This window comes from Thermobia domestica, chromosome 16 (assembly GCF_964235325.1).
Source record: "Thermobia domestica chromosome 16, izTheDome1.hap1.1, whole genome shotgun sequence".
NCBI classification, from domain to species: domain Eukaryota; kingdom Metazoa; phylum Arthropoda; class Insecta; order Zygentoma; family Lepismatidae; genus Thermobia; species Thermobia domestica.
Window position 1 is genome coordinate 184,863,058 of NC_137469.1, and position 18,113 is coordinate 184,881,170.

The 18,113-nt window shown below is 36.6% G+C and overlaps 1 protein-coding gene across 1 annotated transcript in view; it reads left to right on the top strand.

Moving 5' to 3' along the window:
* qsm (Zona pelucida superfamily protein qsm) overlaps positions 1-18,113 on the top strand; it is a 260,492-nt gene that overhangs the window by 213,331 nt on the left and 29,048 nt on the right. Inside the window, exon 3 of the mRNA XM_081743373.1 lies at positions 15,335-15,438. Within this exon, the coding sequence (XP_081599499.1) occupies positions 15,335-15,438 (104 nt within the window). The remainder of the gene's footprint in view (positions 1-15,334; positions 15,439-18,113) is intronic.

Consider the following 18,113-nt stretch of genomic DNA (forward strand, 5'->3'; position numbering starts at 1 on the left):
GTCCTGCCATCGATCCCTCGCTCATTTAGTTGCAGGGAAGGGCATTGCGAAGTTAGTGTGGCCTTCTTCTTGCACAGTATCAATAGAAAAGACACGCGTGGAACGTCCTGGAGGAAGAATTTCAGCTCGGCCGAGACCTCCCGTAACTCTGCAACAAGTGGAAATGCCTATTCTGAAGGAATGGGAAAGAATCCTGCAATATATCGTTGACAACTTCATTCAATTCGTGTCAAATACGCAGCAGTGTCAGCAGTTCGAGGGAACCACTCTATTTACTATCTAATGCCACATTGACTTGATCCCTAGTCTTCCGTTGCAAGCGCTGCTATCGGCTGAAGGAATTCCACTCGCTTTCTCTCGTTTAGCAAAAGCTGAACCCTTATTGGCTCAACGCGTGGGTGTGTGAGGGTGTGAGCTTTAGTTCGCATTTTTGCCACGGCTCAAGACATTTTGGCAGCACAATAGATCAATTAATCTTATACACATTTCCATTTGATCTTGTACAATTGTACATAGGGGTAAAAGTGCATCTGAAAAGGTAGGGGGACGCTACGATGTCACGCCGTCCCCCGTGCCTATCTTTACCCATTGTAATTTTTTTAGGAAGTGCGGGGACGCCATAGATATTTTTTGGAAGTGGGAGGACAACGTCCCCCCTCACTTTTACCTCTGCTTGTACATATAACTGTGAGCCTTGTATTCTAAGGACAATGACGTATGAACCATAACCAAAGATAATTAAAGAACGACCAGGAGCTTCCGAAGTGTTTGTCAAAATTTTTATATTTGAAGTGTCGCAAAATACTTTGGAAATACTTTTATTTGTTTTGCTACTAATTGTATTTCGATGAAACTTGGCAAATATGTAGGTTAGCTGACTAGGTATGTATCATTTTTCAAGGTACACTCGTCTCCAAAATGATTCTCGCATATCTATAACTGTCTTCTTGTAAGAATATAATTTGATAATGATTTTGCAGGGTACTTTTAATACAGATGATATGTGTATAATCGGAAAATGTATATTTGTGGTAAATTTCATAGGAAAAAAATACGAAAATTAGCATGAATAAAACAAAATGTTGCTAAATGGACAAGAAAGTTTTGTTTTCGTTTTATTGCTCTTATTTACTGCTCTTTTGACGTTAAATTTTCTACATACATGTCTTTGCCGATTATACACATATTAACATAAGAAATACCGGACGAATTCGTTAACAAATTATATTCCTACAACAACATATTTATAGACATGCGACAATAATTATGGACATGATGTACCTGTGGTGCAGGTACTTACTTAAACATGAGGTCCCAATTAGGTTACTCAAATGTTAAAAGACATTCTTGGGATTTTTTTTTCACAATTTCTCCCACTTTTGTGGATGAGTGGCACATGGTTGTAGTGCTCTCAAACGGGTCAGGTCAGGTCAACTCGGGTCGGATTGTCGGGTCGGGTCAGTCGGGTCAGCTCGGGTCGGGTTGTCGGGTCAGGTCAATCAGGTCGGATCACGGGTCGGTCTTCAACCCGACCCGCTGAGAGCACTAGTTATGGTATCATTCGAAAGATTGCTTCAATCTAAAGACAATGTATGAATCATGGCCATAAGATGATAGGGAACGAGCAGCAGCTGATAAGTGATTTTTTTTTTAATGTTGCCCTATGATTTTTTAACCTGTTTATACCTAGAACTCGTGTGTGAATGGTACTTAGTAACTAGGTAGACCTGGCAGGTAACTGAAACTGGAGCCCGGTAGTAGAGACCTGCACGGGCCGAATTTTTCGGCCCGAGCCCGATCCAGCCCGAACGTACCTAGGCCCGGCCCAGCCCGGGCCCGAAAAGTTTTGGAGATTTTCGGCCCGAGCCCGGCCCGGCCCGATAAGTTTTTCAAAATTCTTGGCCCAAGCCCGGCCCGGGCCCGATAAATTTTAAAAGTTTTTGGCCAGACCCCGGCCCGATAATTTTTTAAAAAATTAGCTCGAGCCCGAATCTTTCTCAAAATTTAGTACTAAATTTGACCTAACCCTCAGAAACATTTTCTAAACTTTGGTTCACAACCTGACGCTTGCCTTCCGAATGGTACTATTGCCTGCTAGAACTTTGCCTGTCATCGAGAGAACAAAAACTCCATTCCCTGTAGCAAAAATCTAACTTAATTGATTTTTAGCATAAAGTGAAGATGGCAATATTGTTTAGCGACAGGCAAAACATTCCCACCTCTTCTTGTCATATTTTGGATTTAGTGAAGGTTAAGGTCAGAGCTCAATTTTCCGCATAATGCCTGCAATCCTCTATAGTGAAAGTGGAGCCGCTAAACAACACAAACTGTAAATAGCTATTGCATTCTTTGTAACATTTTTCACGGACACACTTCTTCAACGTTTGGCTTTATCCCAATTATCGTTTAACGAAAGTCAATAATTATTAAAGAATTGCAATTGATCGGCCCCAGCCCGGCCCGACCTGAAGAGAAATCAGTGTCGGCTAGCCCAAGCCCGGCCCGGCCCGAAGAAATAACAGTGTCGGCCCGCCCAAGCCCGGCCCGGCCCAAAGAAATAACAGAGTCGGCCCGCCCAAGCCCGGCCCGTGCAGGTCTCTACCCGGTAGGGGTGGCCAAAAAAAACCGCTGATTTCTTTTCCAAATTCTCCTGAAGTTAGTGAATCCTGAATTTATATGACATGATTCGAATGGCAGTGACAGATTCCAAAAAGAGTGACTTTCAAAACATGAATCAAAGGTTCGAGCAGCTCTTAAGTGAAAATATACAATTTCCTTTGAAAAGCTAATATACAAAAGTAGATTTTAAAAAGCATTAACTCAATATATTCCTCAAGATAAATTAATAATTACAATTACAAATGCTCAAATAAGCAGATTATGATGCTTCTCTACTTACCACGGCTTATAATTCTAATTACAGTGAAACCTCTACTAACGGACACCTCTATAAAGCGGACACCTCCCTTAACGGGCATATTTTGTAATCCCCAAACATTGGAATAGGAAAAAAAAAACATATTGGCAAACCTCTCTAAAGCGGACACTCTCTGGTATACGGACACGGACAGTATTTTCTGTCTTTTATAGGTATTATTTAGCTCCGTATTACGGACACTTTCTGTAGAAATAAGTCGAAAAGTGTAGTAAAAATACATTTTTAGTAATTCATACATGTGTCACCAAGGAAGCATTGTGACAACATTTTGCCCCCTCAACTGTCTGCTCAGCAACCCAGACGAAGCGTCTCTGTTTAACAACACTCTTATGTCCTTTTCTTAAATCCCACTCCCACCCAAGCTGTTTTAGACACAAAAGTGATTGACAGTTGCCCGCCGTTAGGGATGACACGTTATCCTACTGTCCCGTTGGAGTCTCTAACCAACCAGAAGCCAAGTTTAGTAATTTTTGCACTCAGGTATGTATATTGTCTCAAAAAGGGCACTTCAGGGCTGCAATTACCCCACAAATTAAAGCGCCATACTGAAAACGAAGGAAGTACTGATAAGTATAAAGTGCAGAGAGCAAACTTATGGTATTTCCATGTTGTGCCTCGAACATAGAGTATTGGATGACAGAGGATAATGCATGTGATATTCGTAAATACGTGATTCATGCAAAAATATTTTTTCTAATTGTATATTTACCTTCCTCACTAATTTACATAACAAAATACTGAAACCTTTTGAAGGCGGACACCTCTCTATAGCGGACAATTTTTGATCCGCCACGGCTGTCCGCTTTAGAGAGGTTTCACTGTATTTCGCTCCAAATTGGAATTATCGTGCCCGCCAGATGTAGCCACTTCATATGCAATCAAAAGTTTGAGTAATGCTTCGTTTTTATCCGACGAGCAGCGATTACAGTGAAATTGGAAATTCGTAGATAAAAATTAAAGAACAATCTGGCTTTTCTAAATGACTTTACTAAACATATCTTTTTTTACGTCATTAATAGATTTGTGGCCTTGATTATTCCTTTTAGTCGAATTATTTATCCCGATTAGCGCGAATTCGATTGCTCTTGTATTATTCGTGGTAACAATAACTGAAGTATTTATGTAATCGTAGTCAACCTGGGAGCAAACTTATGTTTAATTATTACACGTCCAAGAGACCTAATCTTGACCAAAGCTCTTCCACATATTGGTAAGAAGAATTTTTGGTGTTAATTCTGGGGTCACCTCTTGCCCTTCCTAAAATCGAGGCTACGGATCAAGTGTTAGTAATTTGAGGAAAATTTCCCTAATCTAGGAATTTTGTAGGTAAATTTAGCAGAATTGGAAAAAGGTAATTTTTCGATAAAATGTGAAAATTCAAAGAAATTCTCGCGCTGGCCGATTGACCAATAGAAATGCTCAATTTTTCTTTGTTTTTCACAAATAAACCAATACAATAGCAATAATTTGTATGTATGTGAGTGTTTAAAGTAGCATAATCTAGACTCATTGTGGGCCGGGTGTGTTTGTGTATATATATATATTTTTAAAAAAAAGTGAAGTCTGAAGAATTATGAAAAATAGAAGCAAAAAGCAAACGAATAAAATAAATGTGGTTGGCACTTCCTTTAATATAGCTATAAGAATTGGATAGTCAACAAACTAGAGAAAATTTGATAAGAAAAGGGAAACTTTAATCAGTTGAGGGAAATTTTGTTAAGGAAACGTATGGACAATACACAAACCTGAATTTAAATAAATTGTGAAGCTCATCTCCTACTTTTATTGAATTTCAATGGATAACTTTGGATGGACTTTAATTTCAATGGATAGACGTCAGAAAATATTTTAAAAAATATATGTAGAAAGTGAGGCAGGAGTACCTTAGAAAAGATTAAAACGTCCTTCTCAAGACAAAGGGGCGTATCTGATTTTTTCAGCTGTTCCAGGAGATAAGTTTAAAGATATTATCATAAGTTTATTTTATCTTGTTCTGTCAACATTTAATTTGATCTCGTAAGTTACATATCTGACACGAAGGATATCAAACTAAATTTTAAAAGAAGACCATAAAATAATTAATGACAGAAGGTTTAAACTTGTCTCCTAAAAAAGGTAAGAAAATCAGATACGCCTTTTTGTCTCGAGAGGGACGAAATAAACTAACAATCCTTTCAAAACATATCTTATAGGCCAAAAATGTGGGTTCGTAGCTTGTAACATCATAAATATTGGGTATCCAAATTTAGACACTAACGAATAGTTCAGATCGTAGAGTTTTACCTGGCTTACTTTTCTCGTTTTTGATACTCTTCATTGTATTTAGGATTAAAGTCCAAGGAAATGGGACTGAGTTTAGCGAAGAAACTTAAAGAATGACAAAAACTTTAGTGTTATGAATTTCCTGCTTTATAGTTTTGCGTTATGGCAATTAGGTACGTAAAATGGTTTGTTCTTCCTTTATTCATTTCACTTGGTCACAAACTGCCACCTTAACCTTATATTGTCATCTGACCCTGTATAGTGACTCCCCTGTAAGGCTTGTATTGAAGTTAATCGTTTCTTAGTGTTTCAGGTTATTTATCAATAGCAGTGAGCCATTTGAGGTTTTGGCTGTTATTTAGCGTGTATAAGAAAACAGCGAGATCTGGAAGGTATTGTTCATGAAATAACGGTTGTATTGTTCAATTAAACTGCCGCATTTCCTTACAATAATAACACGTTTCGTGCTAGGCGACAATGAGCCACGGCCATCAACAGAACCAAGATGGGAATTTTTGAATGCTAACCGTTTCGAGCCTTTGTTTTGCTTTTTGTTTTATCCACTTTTGTTTGCATGACTTTCAACAACATTTAGGTCCCTTTACATACGTATAGGCTACGTAGACTACACACACTTCCTAAGTCTTATACAGTATTAAATTTTAGTATTTTTAGTATCTTTGCATTAATTGTAGCTGTTAACTGCATTCAAATTACATGGATTTCTACTACTTTGCAGCCGAATTTATATCGGCTATTCGAAATTCACTGCTCATGAAAAAACTTTGTTAACTAAATGATACAAATGGGAAATAGTTAATAGAAGTATAAAGTAGGACATGCATTCCTCGTTTGCAAGATTTTTAACATGCACGTATGTTTTCTAGGCACGTGATTCCGAGTCGATTCCCGATGGAGGTCTAATAACCATTGGGTCAAAGCAGTCGGTTGACCCCACTTTTATAGTATATTCCATCTCATATAGCCTCTATGGTGAGCATGGGCGCCGATTCTGTGGAGGCCAAGGAGCCCCAGCTCTCCCGAGGTTTGCTTGGGTCTAGTACTTTTATTAAAATTCCCATTGATGTCTTGTTTGATCCAAAATTTATACACAAATCGACGCCACTGCTGAAAAAAAAAAAAAAAAACGTTAAATTGCCATCAATGCAGGAAGGACGAGTTCCTCATTCAAATTCATGCCTTGTCGTCCATCCTGAAGCCCCCATGCCCACCTGCTTTAGAAGCGGAATTTTCGAGAACGGTGGAACGTTTCCCGTACTTTTAATGAGGAATTTAAACTGAGTATCACAGCTCCAACTTAAGCAAGTGAGACAGAGTGGCTCAGTAATAGATAGAAGATAAGGGTTGCCATAATTTTTTGAACCAAAATACGGACAAGCCTTAAAATGACGACCCATCAATGATACAGTGGCCAAACACAGAATAAATATTTTGAAATTTCTTACCTAAAAATAAGCTTTTTAGGTTATCACACAATTGTTTACTGTAATACTTAAAACACTATTGGAAATTAACATGTTTTATATTTTGTTATTAACAAAAATGTAATAAATCCTGCCATTATATTACGTATATTAAATCTAACCAAAAGAACCCTAGAATGGAAAAATGAGACACTTTTTAAATACATGACCTACTTTATTAAGAAGTAACTAAAATAGAAGTTATATGATGGAAACACAATTCTTTTTGCCCGAGATTTTAATGATTCCCGACTCGGAAATTTTCGAGCAACTCCAAAAACTCAAATATGGACATTTTCCTATTTCATGCTTTGTACGATACGGACACGGACACGGGTCCAAAAATACAAACAGTCCGTACAAAATACGGACATATGGCAACCCTAGAAATATGCACGAAATGTCACGCGCTTTCTGGAATTCGAGACGAGATAGTTTGTGAAATGTCGTCTCGAATTGTTGAGAAGAAAAACTTTGTATATTCTTCAAACTTCAAAAGAAATATTCACTCAGAAAGAGCTATCTGTCTTCAAACTAATACCAGCAGATGTTATTTTAAAAGGGTAGATAGATAATGCCAAACTTAATAGTTAGCCTTCCCTGTATGTAAAAGAAGTTCCTGAGGGGCTGAGTACCTGACTGACTGATCAACGCCCAGACCAAACCACTCAAGTAGAGACTTGAAATTTGGCCAATATATAGGATTTCTGACGTAAGGTACAACTAACAAAGGATTATGGGAAATTCAGCGAGGAGGGGGGAAATATAAATTGCAATTATTATGTGAAAATGTTCATACCTCCGAATTCCTGAAAATTACAAACATGAAATTTCATATACAATTTCATATGGAGTTTTCATTGAAAATAATAAGACACGTGTTTAAACATTTTTCTAAATAGTATTTCACCTAGAATGGTAGAAAATGGGCGAGAAAAGGGGTAGGAATTGCAATTGTTACAATTAGAGTCCTTAACTCTGAATCTTTTAAGGTTAGGAACATGGCATACGGTATTTGAACTTCACTTTTAAAATAATGACTTTTTTTTTCAACATGTTTTGATATTTGACTTACAAGGGAATTAAAGGGGTTGGACAGGAAGAGGATTGGGATTACAATTACTATAATATGGCTATATCTCGGAATTCCTTAACATTGACAACATTACATTCGGTATTCGAAACTTTAATTTAAAATAATTAAACATTTATTTCGATGTTTTTTTTTTTTTTTTTTTTAAATTTCTAGTACTAGAAAGAAAATAGAGTGGAGCTTGCAATTATATATATATAAGGTGATTCACGAAATCCGTAACGAGGCCTTAACGCACTTCCTACTGCACAGAATTCTATTAAAAAAAAAAAAAAAAAAAAAAAACGAAAGTCCGTGTGTTGAATCACGTGATGATGCTTCTGATATCAGGAGCGTCTCAGGAGTATCTCTGCGGGGATGCAACTTAAAAATTTTAAAAGAAAACAGTGGTTGATTTTGCTCCCATTGAACCAATCACTAAATTTTAAACAACTTTGAGGAGAAGCATTTTGCCATATCTCATACCGTTTGGCAACTACACGAAATCATTAATAGGTTAATGCGAGGGTTTCCGAAGCTGCAACTCAAAAGAAATCTTAAATAAGTGTTTAAAACAAAAATTAACGACAAAAGTACATATGGAGAAACAAACGGTGCAATTTTCGAAACAATGGCGCCTCGTGAATATCTCTATTGAGAATACGGCCAACTTCAAAATGTCAATTAGAAACAGGAATCGATTTTCCTTTAGTTGAGAGAAGCGTTAAATATTGAATCGTTTTCATAGGCAGTTGGTATAATATGGTTGCTAAAGAAGCTGAGTTGTTGAGAAAAGATCACGAGATGTAATGGGCCCAAAGGAGGAAACAGCTACTGTGGTATACATCAGCAGCTTATTTTGATGTCGAGATGCATGGCAAGTAGAACTTGAGTAAATGGATGACAAAAGTAAATTCGGAGACAGCGTCAGCTGCTAAACGTTGGCGAGAACTCCGAAGTAACGAACTTAAGGATGAGGGACGGAAGCATACTCGGTCTAAATTTCGCAGGTACCATCCCAGTAATTGCTTGGTCTCAATGAACGGAACCCTGGGAAAACCCAGGAGAGGGATCTCGTAGTGTTTGAGCGGGATAGTGTAGGAGCTGGGATCGATCCTAGCAGGTGACCATCCCGTGTGATATTTGTTTGGTGATTTTCGCGGTCATACCAAGCAAATACCGGGAGGGTAGCTTGAAACATGCTCTGGCGAACACATTCCGACATGCTAGTGTAACACCACGACAACGCGCTTTAACATCTTTCTGGCTGATACACTGTCTCATCCATTTCTTTAACTGCTTCGTGCCGGGGAAGCAGTTCCATTCGGCACTACGGTCACTCTGACGTCATGGTATGTAACATATTGAACCCTGTACGCGTGTGGGGGACCTCTGGCAACATGCTGCCAGGCTTTCCTTAAGTTAGAGGCATGGAAGTATGTATTTTGGACTTAATTAAATGCACGTTTCAGCGCTTTTAGGTGTTTGACCTAGAACGGAACAAAAAGAGGCGGGGTACTTCCTGAAAGATGCAGAAATGAGACATTTTTTTTTCTCCGAAACCTCGAGTTCAGATGAATTCTATATAAAAGGTACAATATGGGAACGCAAAATATTGACCACAATTGCACATGTTGAGATTTGCTACTGCGTATATTTAAATGTACTTGTCAATGTAAGATATATATTTAAATTCAAAATTATACGTTTAGTAATTTACAATGTATAAAAATTTGTATAGTATAATGATACGTCTAATTTCGTTCCTTACAAAACAGAAAAATATAACATTAAGGGGAGGGGAAGGGACGCCTTATAACAAAGAATAAATACGGCATTTTCCTATGATTGTTCCGCGCATTTCATCAGGATTTTCTCGCAAAAGATGGCGATATTTATCCGCAATCCGAAAAAATATATTATCATCAAAGAAAAGAGAGCAACTGTATTTTTAGATAACGGTGAGAGAATTGAGTATTGTAAATATGCAATCAAAGAAGGTGAATTAGAAATCCCAATGAACACGGCATTTGCTTCTGAAGAAGTAGTCACTGTATCCATCAACATCCGCCTCCTGAAGTTAGGCTGTTCATCACCTGCATCAAGGCGTGTACAATTTGCCATTTCATCAGAATTTACAGTTACACTACAAAGAAGGGAGAGACTCAAGAAACCCAGAGAACTATTGCCTTTGAATGGACAAGCGTCCCACTTTCATTTTGTTCTCCTTTTTTTTTTAAAAAAAAAAAAAAATACAGTAATTGGAAAATTCCTGAGACGGAATGGGGAAAAGAACTCTTTTTACACAAAGATCAAGTGCATTGTCGGGCTCTTATATAGTGATATGGTGTGAGATACAAATAAATTAACTTCAGTCGTCGCCTCTCTCAAAACAGGAAGACATGAATTCACAATCCCACGCGTAGTCAACCAAAATAATTTAATCGAGTAATGAAGCACTTCTTGGAATCGAGACTTCAACCAACATGAATTTTCCTCCATGCTCGTAATGAACCCAATCCTCACATCTAACCAATAAAAGGATGAAAATCATGTTTTGTGGTAAAATGACATACAAACCAAATCTGTACGTGGTTCCATTAAAGAATTATAACTGATTGAAGTTGTAAACCCTATAAAGAATCACTCTGTATTTCATTGTAGAGTCCAAATGCTTCATTTGTGTTCACTTCCTTCACTTTCTAATAATCTCAATAATTGTTGTATTTTGTAGTCCAATTTCCTTATTATTCGTCATATAGTGAAGACTTTTCTCAATTTTCAGAAAATTTTGTTGACTTATTTCTCATTCCCAATTTCTACACTGTTGTAAACCTTTGTGTATATTTGCTCATGTTTCCTTATTTGCAACTTGTTTATGTGCTCACATTAGAATACATTCATTGTTCTGTTAGTTTCTCTTCCTAACTCGCCAGTGCCGTGGAATCAGCACCCGGGGCGACAGTATACGACAGCGCCCCCGTACATATGAGTGAGGTCGACAGACCAGCCGCGAAACGCCATCATGTTTGGTGCGAAGCGTAAGAAAATTCTCAAAAATAAACTCTGCTTTTCCTTTATTTTGAGCACTTATTACTTTTTCCCTCCAATTTTATATAGCTATATGCACATGCATTTTCCTAACGTGAGTAACATTATAGGACCACTTCCTAAAGCAGGAAGACGATTTAAATACATACTAGTAATATTGCAAGTAATTTTTCCTCTCCCTTTTTTCTTTCCTTTTCCTTCCCGAATTTTGCGCCCCCTTACTTCGGCGCTGGGAATCGTTGCCCCGCTGGCCTCCCTCCCTCTCCGGCACGGCACTTTAACTCGCCATTCAATATACATTCATTCTTCAGCACAATTCTATTCTCAGACCTCCATTCTTTTATTTCTTCAACGTGTCTTCTCTAACCATAGTTTTTGACTTGAGACGTTATGCTTGCAAAACTTTTTTTCTTTTTGATATGTAAGACTTGTGTACTCTTTTCTGTCCGGTAATACTTGTGTTTGTTGTTTTCCGATTCGAATACTATTCTAATTTTAGTACCAATATATTTTTTACCGTCTAATTTTCCAGTTTTTCATAATCCAGTTCTAGCCTATTTCTTTCAGTTTGATAGCCACTTTGATCAGCATTGTGACAATATATTGGCGAAACTTCATGTTCTTTAAATTGAGGCACAATCTTTCTATGTAAAATTAAAGTTAAGTCTGACGTCCTTTTATACACAGGTACTATACCAGAAGATAGGTAAATCTGAGTGATTTGGTCCAGTGTTGGCTGGTTTAAACCAAGGTAGTTTAAACCTTGGTTTAAACCAGCTGATTAAAAAAAAAAAAAAAAAAAAAGTGAACTTCATAGTGACGTTTCCACATATCAAGCCATCTGCATTAGTTTTATCTCCTTTTCGCCTTTTAATCAAGTTGTCCCATGTTCAATTCTCGGTCGAACCATAACCCTTCTTTCATGTGTAAACCAAGTAGCGGTTTGGATGTCACTTTAAAGCGAAAGTCTTCTTTATAACCTCGGTATTACATAAAGATGTTAAGCCTAAACATACGAAACGAAGCCAAATTGTATGTTTTTGCTTGCCTGAATGCTTGTTGTTTTATAAAAAAGCAAAGGTTGCCTAAATGTATTGATAGACATTGGCAAAATTTATCGACTGCCTACGTAGCTTCCAACATTAGCTTGGATTGGACTTCGTTTTAATTTTATTGAATGATTACACACTAAATTTGGAATTTAATACCTTAGTTTTAGCGTACTGATTATGATACGTTGACCTTAGATTTTACATGCAAAGCAATAACAGGATTTGCTTTGCATTTAAAGTAATAATAGGATTTTCCCAATGGCTAACGCGGGAGTTTTCCGATTTATATGTAATTCTGTATAATGGTTTCACTTGTGCAACTATTTATCTTTTTGTCCTGAAATGACTCTTGACAATTATATTAACAAGTATATAAAGATCAGTACAATGTATTTTTATCAGGAGTCCTTCGTGAGTGAGTCGGCAGACTCATTGCATTTGTGGCCAATTAGTTCCGGTTTCGAGTCCAAATGTAGGACAATTTCTCTCGGAAAAAAGCCGGGAAGCTGTTTGGATCCCGCTTTAAGCTTATAAGACCCCTTCCAGCATAACCCTGTCGTTGCATAATAACAGCAAGGCGAAACATATTTCTGTCCATATGTAATATAAATACGTAGAGCAAATTATTTAAACAAAAAAAAAAAAAAATGGTTTTAAAAAACAGGTTTAAAATAAAAACCATGGTTTTTGCCAACCCTGATTTGGTCATGGAAGATTGTTAATTTAGAACGTTCTGGTGTAGGTATAAAGTCAGTTCTACACCAAGAAATTTTTGTTGGGGCCAGCCAAAGTCTAAAATATGAATACGTTATGAACTTTCCTTAGTGGAGACAACACACAAGTTTATTATTTAAAAAGAGGTACAAAGTTTTGCGGGGTGAGTCGATTCGCTAGACTCCTCGTGGATGTGCCCCTGCATAGAGTCTAGTTAGACCCCTCTATAGAATTCTATATGAGAAGTGACTAGTTTTATTTTCGAATTCTGTAAATTAAATCAAGATATTTAGAGAAAATAAAGAGTTTGCTTTAAAAATTTCATGTCGAAAAACACAGCACACTATATTATTAATTTCAGTTTACACTGAACACTTGTCTAATAACTTTTATGAAAATCTGAATTATAGACAGGGAACTGAAATTAGGCAACTCAAATACGCTTATAAAATTGTCGCTTTGATAAATGATAAACATCAGTAGGTGTTTCTATTGATCAATTCTGTGTAGAAGGAAAATTTTTCTCCACATCGGCAGCTGTTTTAATACAGTGTAGCTCGGGACTATATCAATAATTTCACATTGAATAGTCTATTTAAAAAAGAAAAAAACTTTTTCCAAAAGAAATGTTAATTTATTTCAATCAAAACGCATTGTTTTGGCTACAAAAGTGTCCAATTTAAACTGATATCTTTTTACTTTTGATAGTTGTAAAAATAACAAAACTCGCCGCCACATGACGACGCCACAAAGTGCAATATTTTTTTCAAAACTACTGGGTAATTCTGATCATTTGCAAAATCACATGTCTAAGTACATTTAGTATATAAAGCATACTAGGATCAGTTTCCATTGCAATTCTACCTTATAAGAAAACAAAATAATGTACAATCTTTATATTATTTCTTCCGTTTCCGTGAAAGATCCCTTCTGGTTTCCTAAACGAAAGGTCGAGATGTCACCTCATAACTCCAGGAAACCAATAATCTCCACCTGTCTTTTTAGTACCCTAAGTATAAAAGATTTGATGTTTTACTGCTATAGGTGTAATTTAGAAACCCTGCCTTGCAAAATCTGCAACCTCTTTGCCGATTCTGTCTTCTTATGTCTCGAAAGCATGATTGGATGTTCAACTGCTTTTGGAAGGATGTTTTGTTCTTGATGAGCCTAGTTTCTATGGATATAAGCTCCTCATTCCCCGTAGGATATGTAATTCCCAAAACCTCCTTTGTTTGCATCCTAAGGTACAAGCTATAAGGAGAATATTTATACAGAATTTCAAGATTCTACATCTAATCGTTGTAGAGATCTGTTGAAAGGCAAAAAAATAATTCAAGTCCCCATTCACCCTTATCATACGTATTTCTCAAAATGTTGTCTTATCTACAGCCTTTTCACAGAATTTTAGTAGTTTCTGAGATGTTTTGATGAGTGAATTAGTGGGTTTATTTTTTTATATATAAACGATTGATAGATTAATTTAAATGTGTCGAGATTTTTTTTCTTAAGACGTACTGATAGAATGAAGGAAAGGGAACACTTGCAAGAAAACCCACGGATACAATATTGCTCACTACAAAATATAATAAGTAGACCGGATGTTTAGGCACTAAAAACCTAGAAAATAAGCAGGCAAATAGGCACTAAAAAATTGAAAAATAGGCAGTAAAATAGGCACTAAAATGTAGCTCGAAATAATGAAGATAAATACTCAATACCATTAAAAAATAGATTCAAGTCATAAATAATGTTCAAAGAATATACAAACATACTTCTTTGTCAATATCTTCTTTTATTGTATATATAAAAACGAAGCTTGTTATGCATTCCTTATATACTGGGTGAACCTGGAAGATGTGCACATACTTCGGGAGGTGATTCGTGACATCAAAAGAATACAAAAAGTCCTCTTGCATGTTATGGAATTCCGCGTCGTATACGAGTGACAGGGGGGCCAACTTGGAATCGAAAATCGAATCCTGACAATTGGAGCGAGACATAAAAGTGTACACGTACTTTGGAAGGTGATTCGTGACATTCAAGAGGATTTTTTGTCTTCTTTTCACGTCACGAATCACCTCTCAACGTATATGCACATCTATCTGTTCCGCTCCAATTGTCAGGATTCGATTTTCGATTCCAAGTTGGCATCACTATCACTTGCACACGACACGGAATTCGACAAACTACAAGAGAACTTTTTTGTCTTTTTTTTTTTTTTTTTTGATAGCATTAATCACCTTGGATGTGCACATCTTTGAAGTTCACCCTGTGTATATATTGTAACGTACCACGTGCTTGTGTTTACAAACACCTAATATACGTATATATATGTATGTATTATTTATGTTATATAAATTATATATTTTCCCAATGAAGGCTTATTTTGAAGAAAATGCATAAAATGAGCAACATTAGGCACTAAAGCAATTATTTAGGCAGTAAAGGTCGAAATAGCCAAAATAGGCAAAATAAAATTGGCTTAAATCGAAGGTATAACCCCTTATATAAACTTTAAAATGTTATTTTTGATCATATCTTTAATGTTACAGAATAGGCATTTTGCCTAACATCCGGTCTCTAATAATAAGAATACAATTTTAAAATTAAATTTTTTGGGAGGATACTAGCTTTCCCTGGTTCTTCTTTGTGGCTGCACCACTGTTTCAGGCTTAAAATAGCAATTAAATAAATTATATTTAGTCGTTGTATACACTAAATTACAGTAAATATAATAACATTGTAAATTCTCCATTTTCAGATCCAGCGTGTAAACCAAGCATTGAAGAAAATAGGGCCATATTTAAATTGTCCTTAACGGACGTATTTCAATGCGGAGTTACAAGAGTGCACAATCGAGTTACGGTAAGTGAAAGAATTTTTGCTCTTTCCATCCAAGCATCTATGTTATTAAATGAACACTCTAAGTTCATGATCAATTTAGTTTTATTTCCATACTTTTATGGTAACATGTTGTTTTTAATACGACAATGAAGGCATATAAAGTAACAGGTATTTGAGGATATGATATCATTTTAGCCCTATAATAACCAGAAAAGATTAAATGAAACAAAATGACACACATCCTGCTGGAGTTTATTGGTTAATAAATACGAGGGCCATTCGGAAAGTTTCCTTCGATTGGTTATAAAAAAGAAACACCAAAGTAAATAAGAAGAATTTATTATATACATCTGAAAACTACTTCTTTGCTCTATTTTTCAACATAGTTTCCATAAACATAAAGCACTTTCATATCTCTCTGTACTAGCTTAGAAATTCTATCAACATAAAAATCTCTCGCCAGTCTGAGACCGCATCTTTCAGCTCCTCCTCATCACCAAAACACTGAGATCCAAGCCACTTCTTCATATACATGAAGAGATTGTAAAACGTCGATTTTCACGAACTTTTCCAATTTTCTGAACGAGTTGATCAGTGATCATTGACGTCCTGCTACTCCTCTCTTCGTCATGAATGTTTGTTCATCCACTTTTAAATGAGTGAATCCATTCATGAACAACTCCTTTATTCATTACAGTTGGTCCAAGTTTCCGATGAATGGCTGCTGCCGAATATTGTTTTGCTTTAAGAAAATGTATAACAGCTCGCACTTCGCACTTGCGGGGTTCTCTATTTGGGACGTTTTGGGACGTTACAAAAGTGGAACTAGTGATCAGACAACCTTCACTCTACCACGGATGGATGCAGATTGGTCTACCTCGCACGTCTGTGCAAAGATAGTAGCGCTGTCCTCACTACTTCGCGCACTGAGACCAATCTGAAATTACTTTCCGAACGCACCTCGCATTCCAGATTTTTATCTGAAAGGAGAAATAAGATGCTAAACTGCAGACCCCTTTTATTAAAATTCCATTCTGAATAGAATCTTAATGAAATTTACACCATTATAAGCAATTGGTTGTTATAAGCAACAATTTTTATCAGAAGAAAATATGTGCCGTGAGAAGGCATAGAAGTAACGAGAAATAGTTATTAATGGATTTTAATATGTGTGCAACAAACAATAGATATCTAGGAAAGAATAAAACTAGAAAAGCCTCTAAAACGTAACGGACTAAACCTTGTTACGAAATAAAACGTATACTTACTTACTTACTGGTCGGCGCTACAGCCCTTGAAGGGCCTTGGCCTCCCTAACCACTCTCCTCCATTCTTCTAGATTCTCTGCCTTTCTTCTCCAGCCTCTAATTCCTAATTTTATTGTCTTCGGTGATTGTCGTGCCCAGGTACCTAAACTTTCTTGTTCGTTCTATTGTATGGTCATCCATATTTAAATCTCCTTCCTGATTGGTCCTTTTGGAATCCTCGAGTTTCATATATTTTGTTTTGTTTGCATTTATTTCTAGTTCTATTTCCCTTGCTTTATTTTTCATTACTTTCTAATCCTGTTCTAGTGTGTGTGTGTTCCGTGCTAGAATTTCAGCCGTTCTATTTAAAATGGTTCCTCCTGGGTTAATAGGGAGCTGTCCTATTACTTTTTCCAGCGCTATGTTAAAAAGTATTGTTGAAATTACATCGCCTTGTCTTAATCCCCTATAGGAGAATGTAATTATATTGGTAATTTCCCCAAGTGACAGGTAGATGAATGATAAAGTAAACTACTTTCCAAACCAAAAATATCAGTTTGAAATCCCGGTTAGGTGAAGTGGATAATGCTAAACACAAAATTGAAGTATCTGATAAATCTGTTGCTTGTAAAGAACTCTAATGCTGTGAAGAGCATATCAATTGAGAGTTGGATGTCACTGGAAACATCCAAAAATAACCTACAAGTATTGTTACCAATGAGACAAGACATGTTTTTCTTGATGAGATACGAGACGAGAGAGCACTTGAAATGGAAATTTTTCGAGACGAGACTGCCCCAAATTGCGTCTCGTGGACAATGCTATATAGAAGTATGTTTAACGCAAACGGGAAAAAATATCCTTTATTCATTATATCAAAATCTTATTTTGAGCATACAGTGAAACAAAAGCCAAGTCAAAAGAGAGTTTTTATTTCTGTGGGAATCTAGGACAGTACGTCTTTTCGGGAAAGACGTACGGACTGTACAGTTTGGAAGATGCAGTGGCGCAAAACTTTTATTTTTGACGATTTATGTTTAATTTCAGCGATTTTATGAGGCTCTCAGTTCCTCAGATCGCAACATTTTTTGTTTGTTCACTCTTCCCGTCACGTAGAATGTAACCTCATCACTGAGACACAGTTCGTTCAAAAAAATCATCGTCACTGCATAGCTCTTGAAATGTCTCACAATCTTTGCGGGGCTTGTAATCATTAGAGTTATGTGTTGTTACAACTGCATTCAATAGGGATACATTTATAAACGCTTACGCACCACACAGTTTTTTTTTTTTCGAGACACTTGAAGTTCGTCAATAGTCCACTAGACTTTTCCGAGCTACTTTGAAACCAAGTTTTAATACTCTCGACATATGCCTCAGGCGTAGAAGGCCTACAGGAGTCAATCCATTCTAAGTGATCAAGCATGTGCCGCTCGACCATCTTCAAAA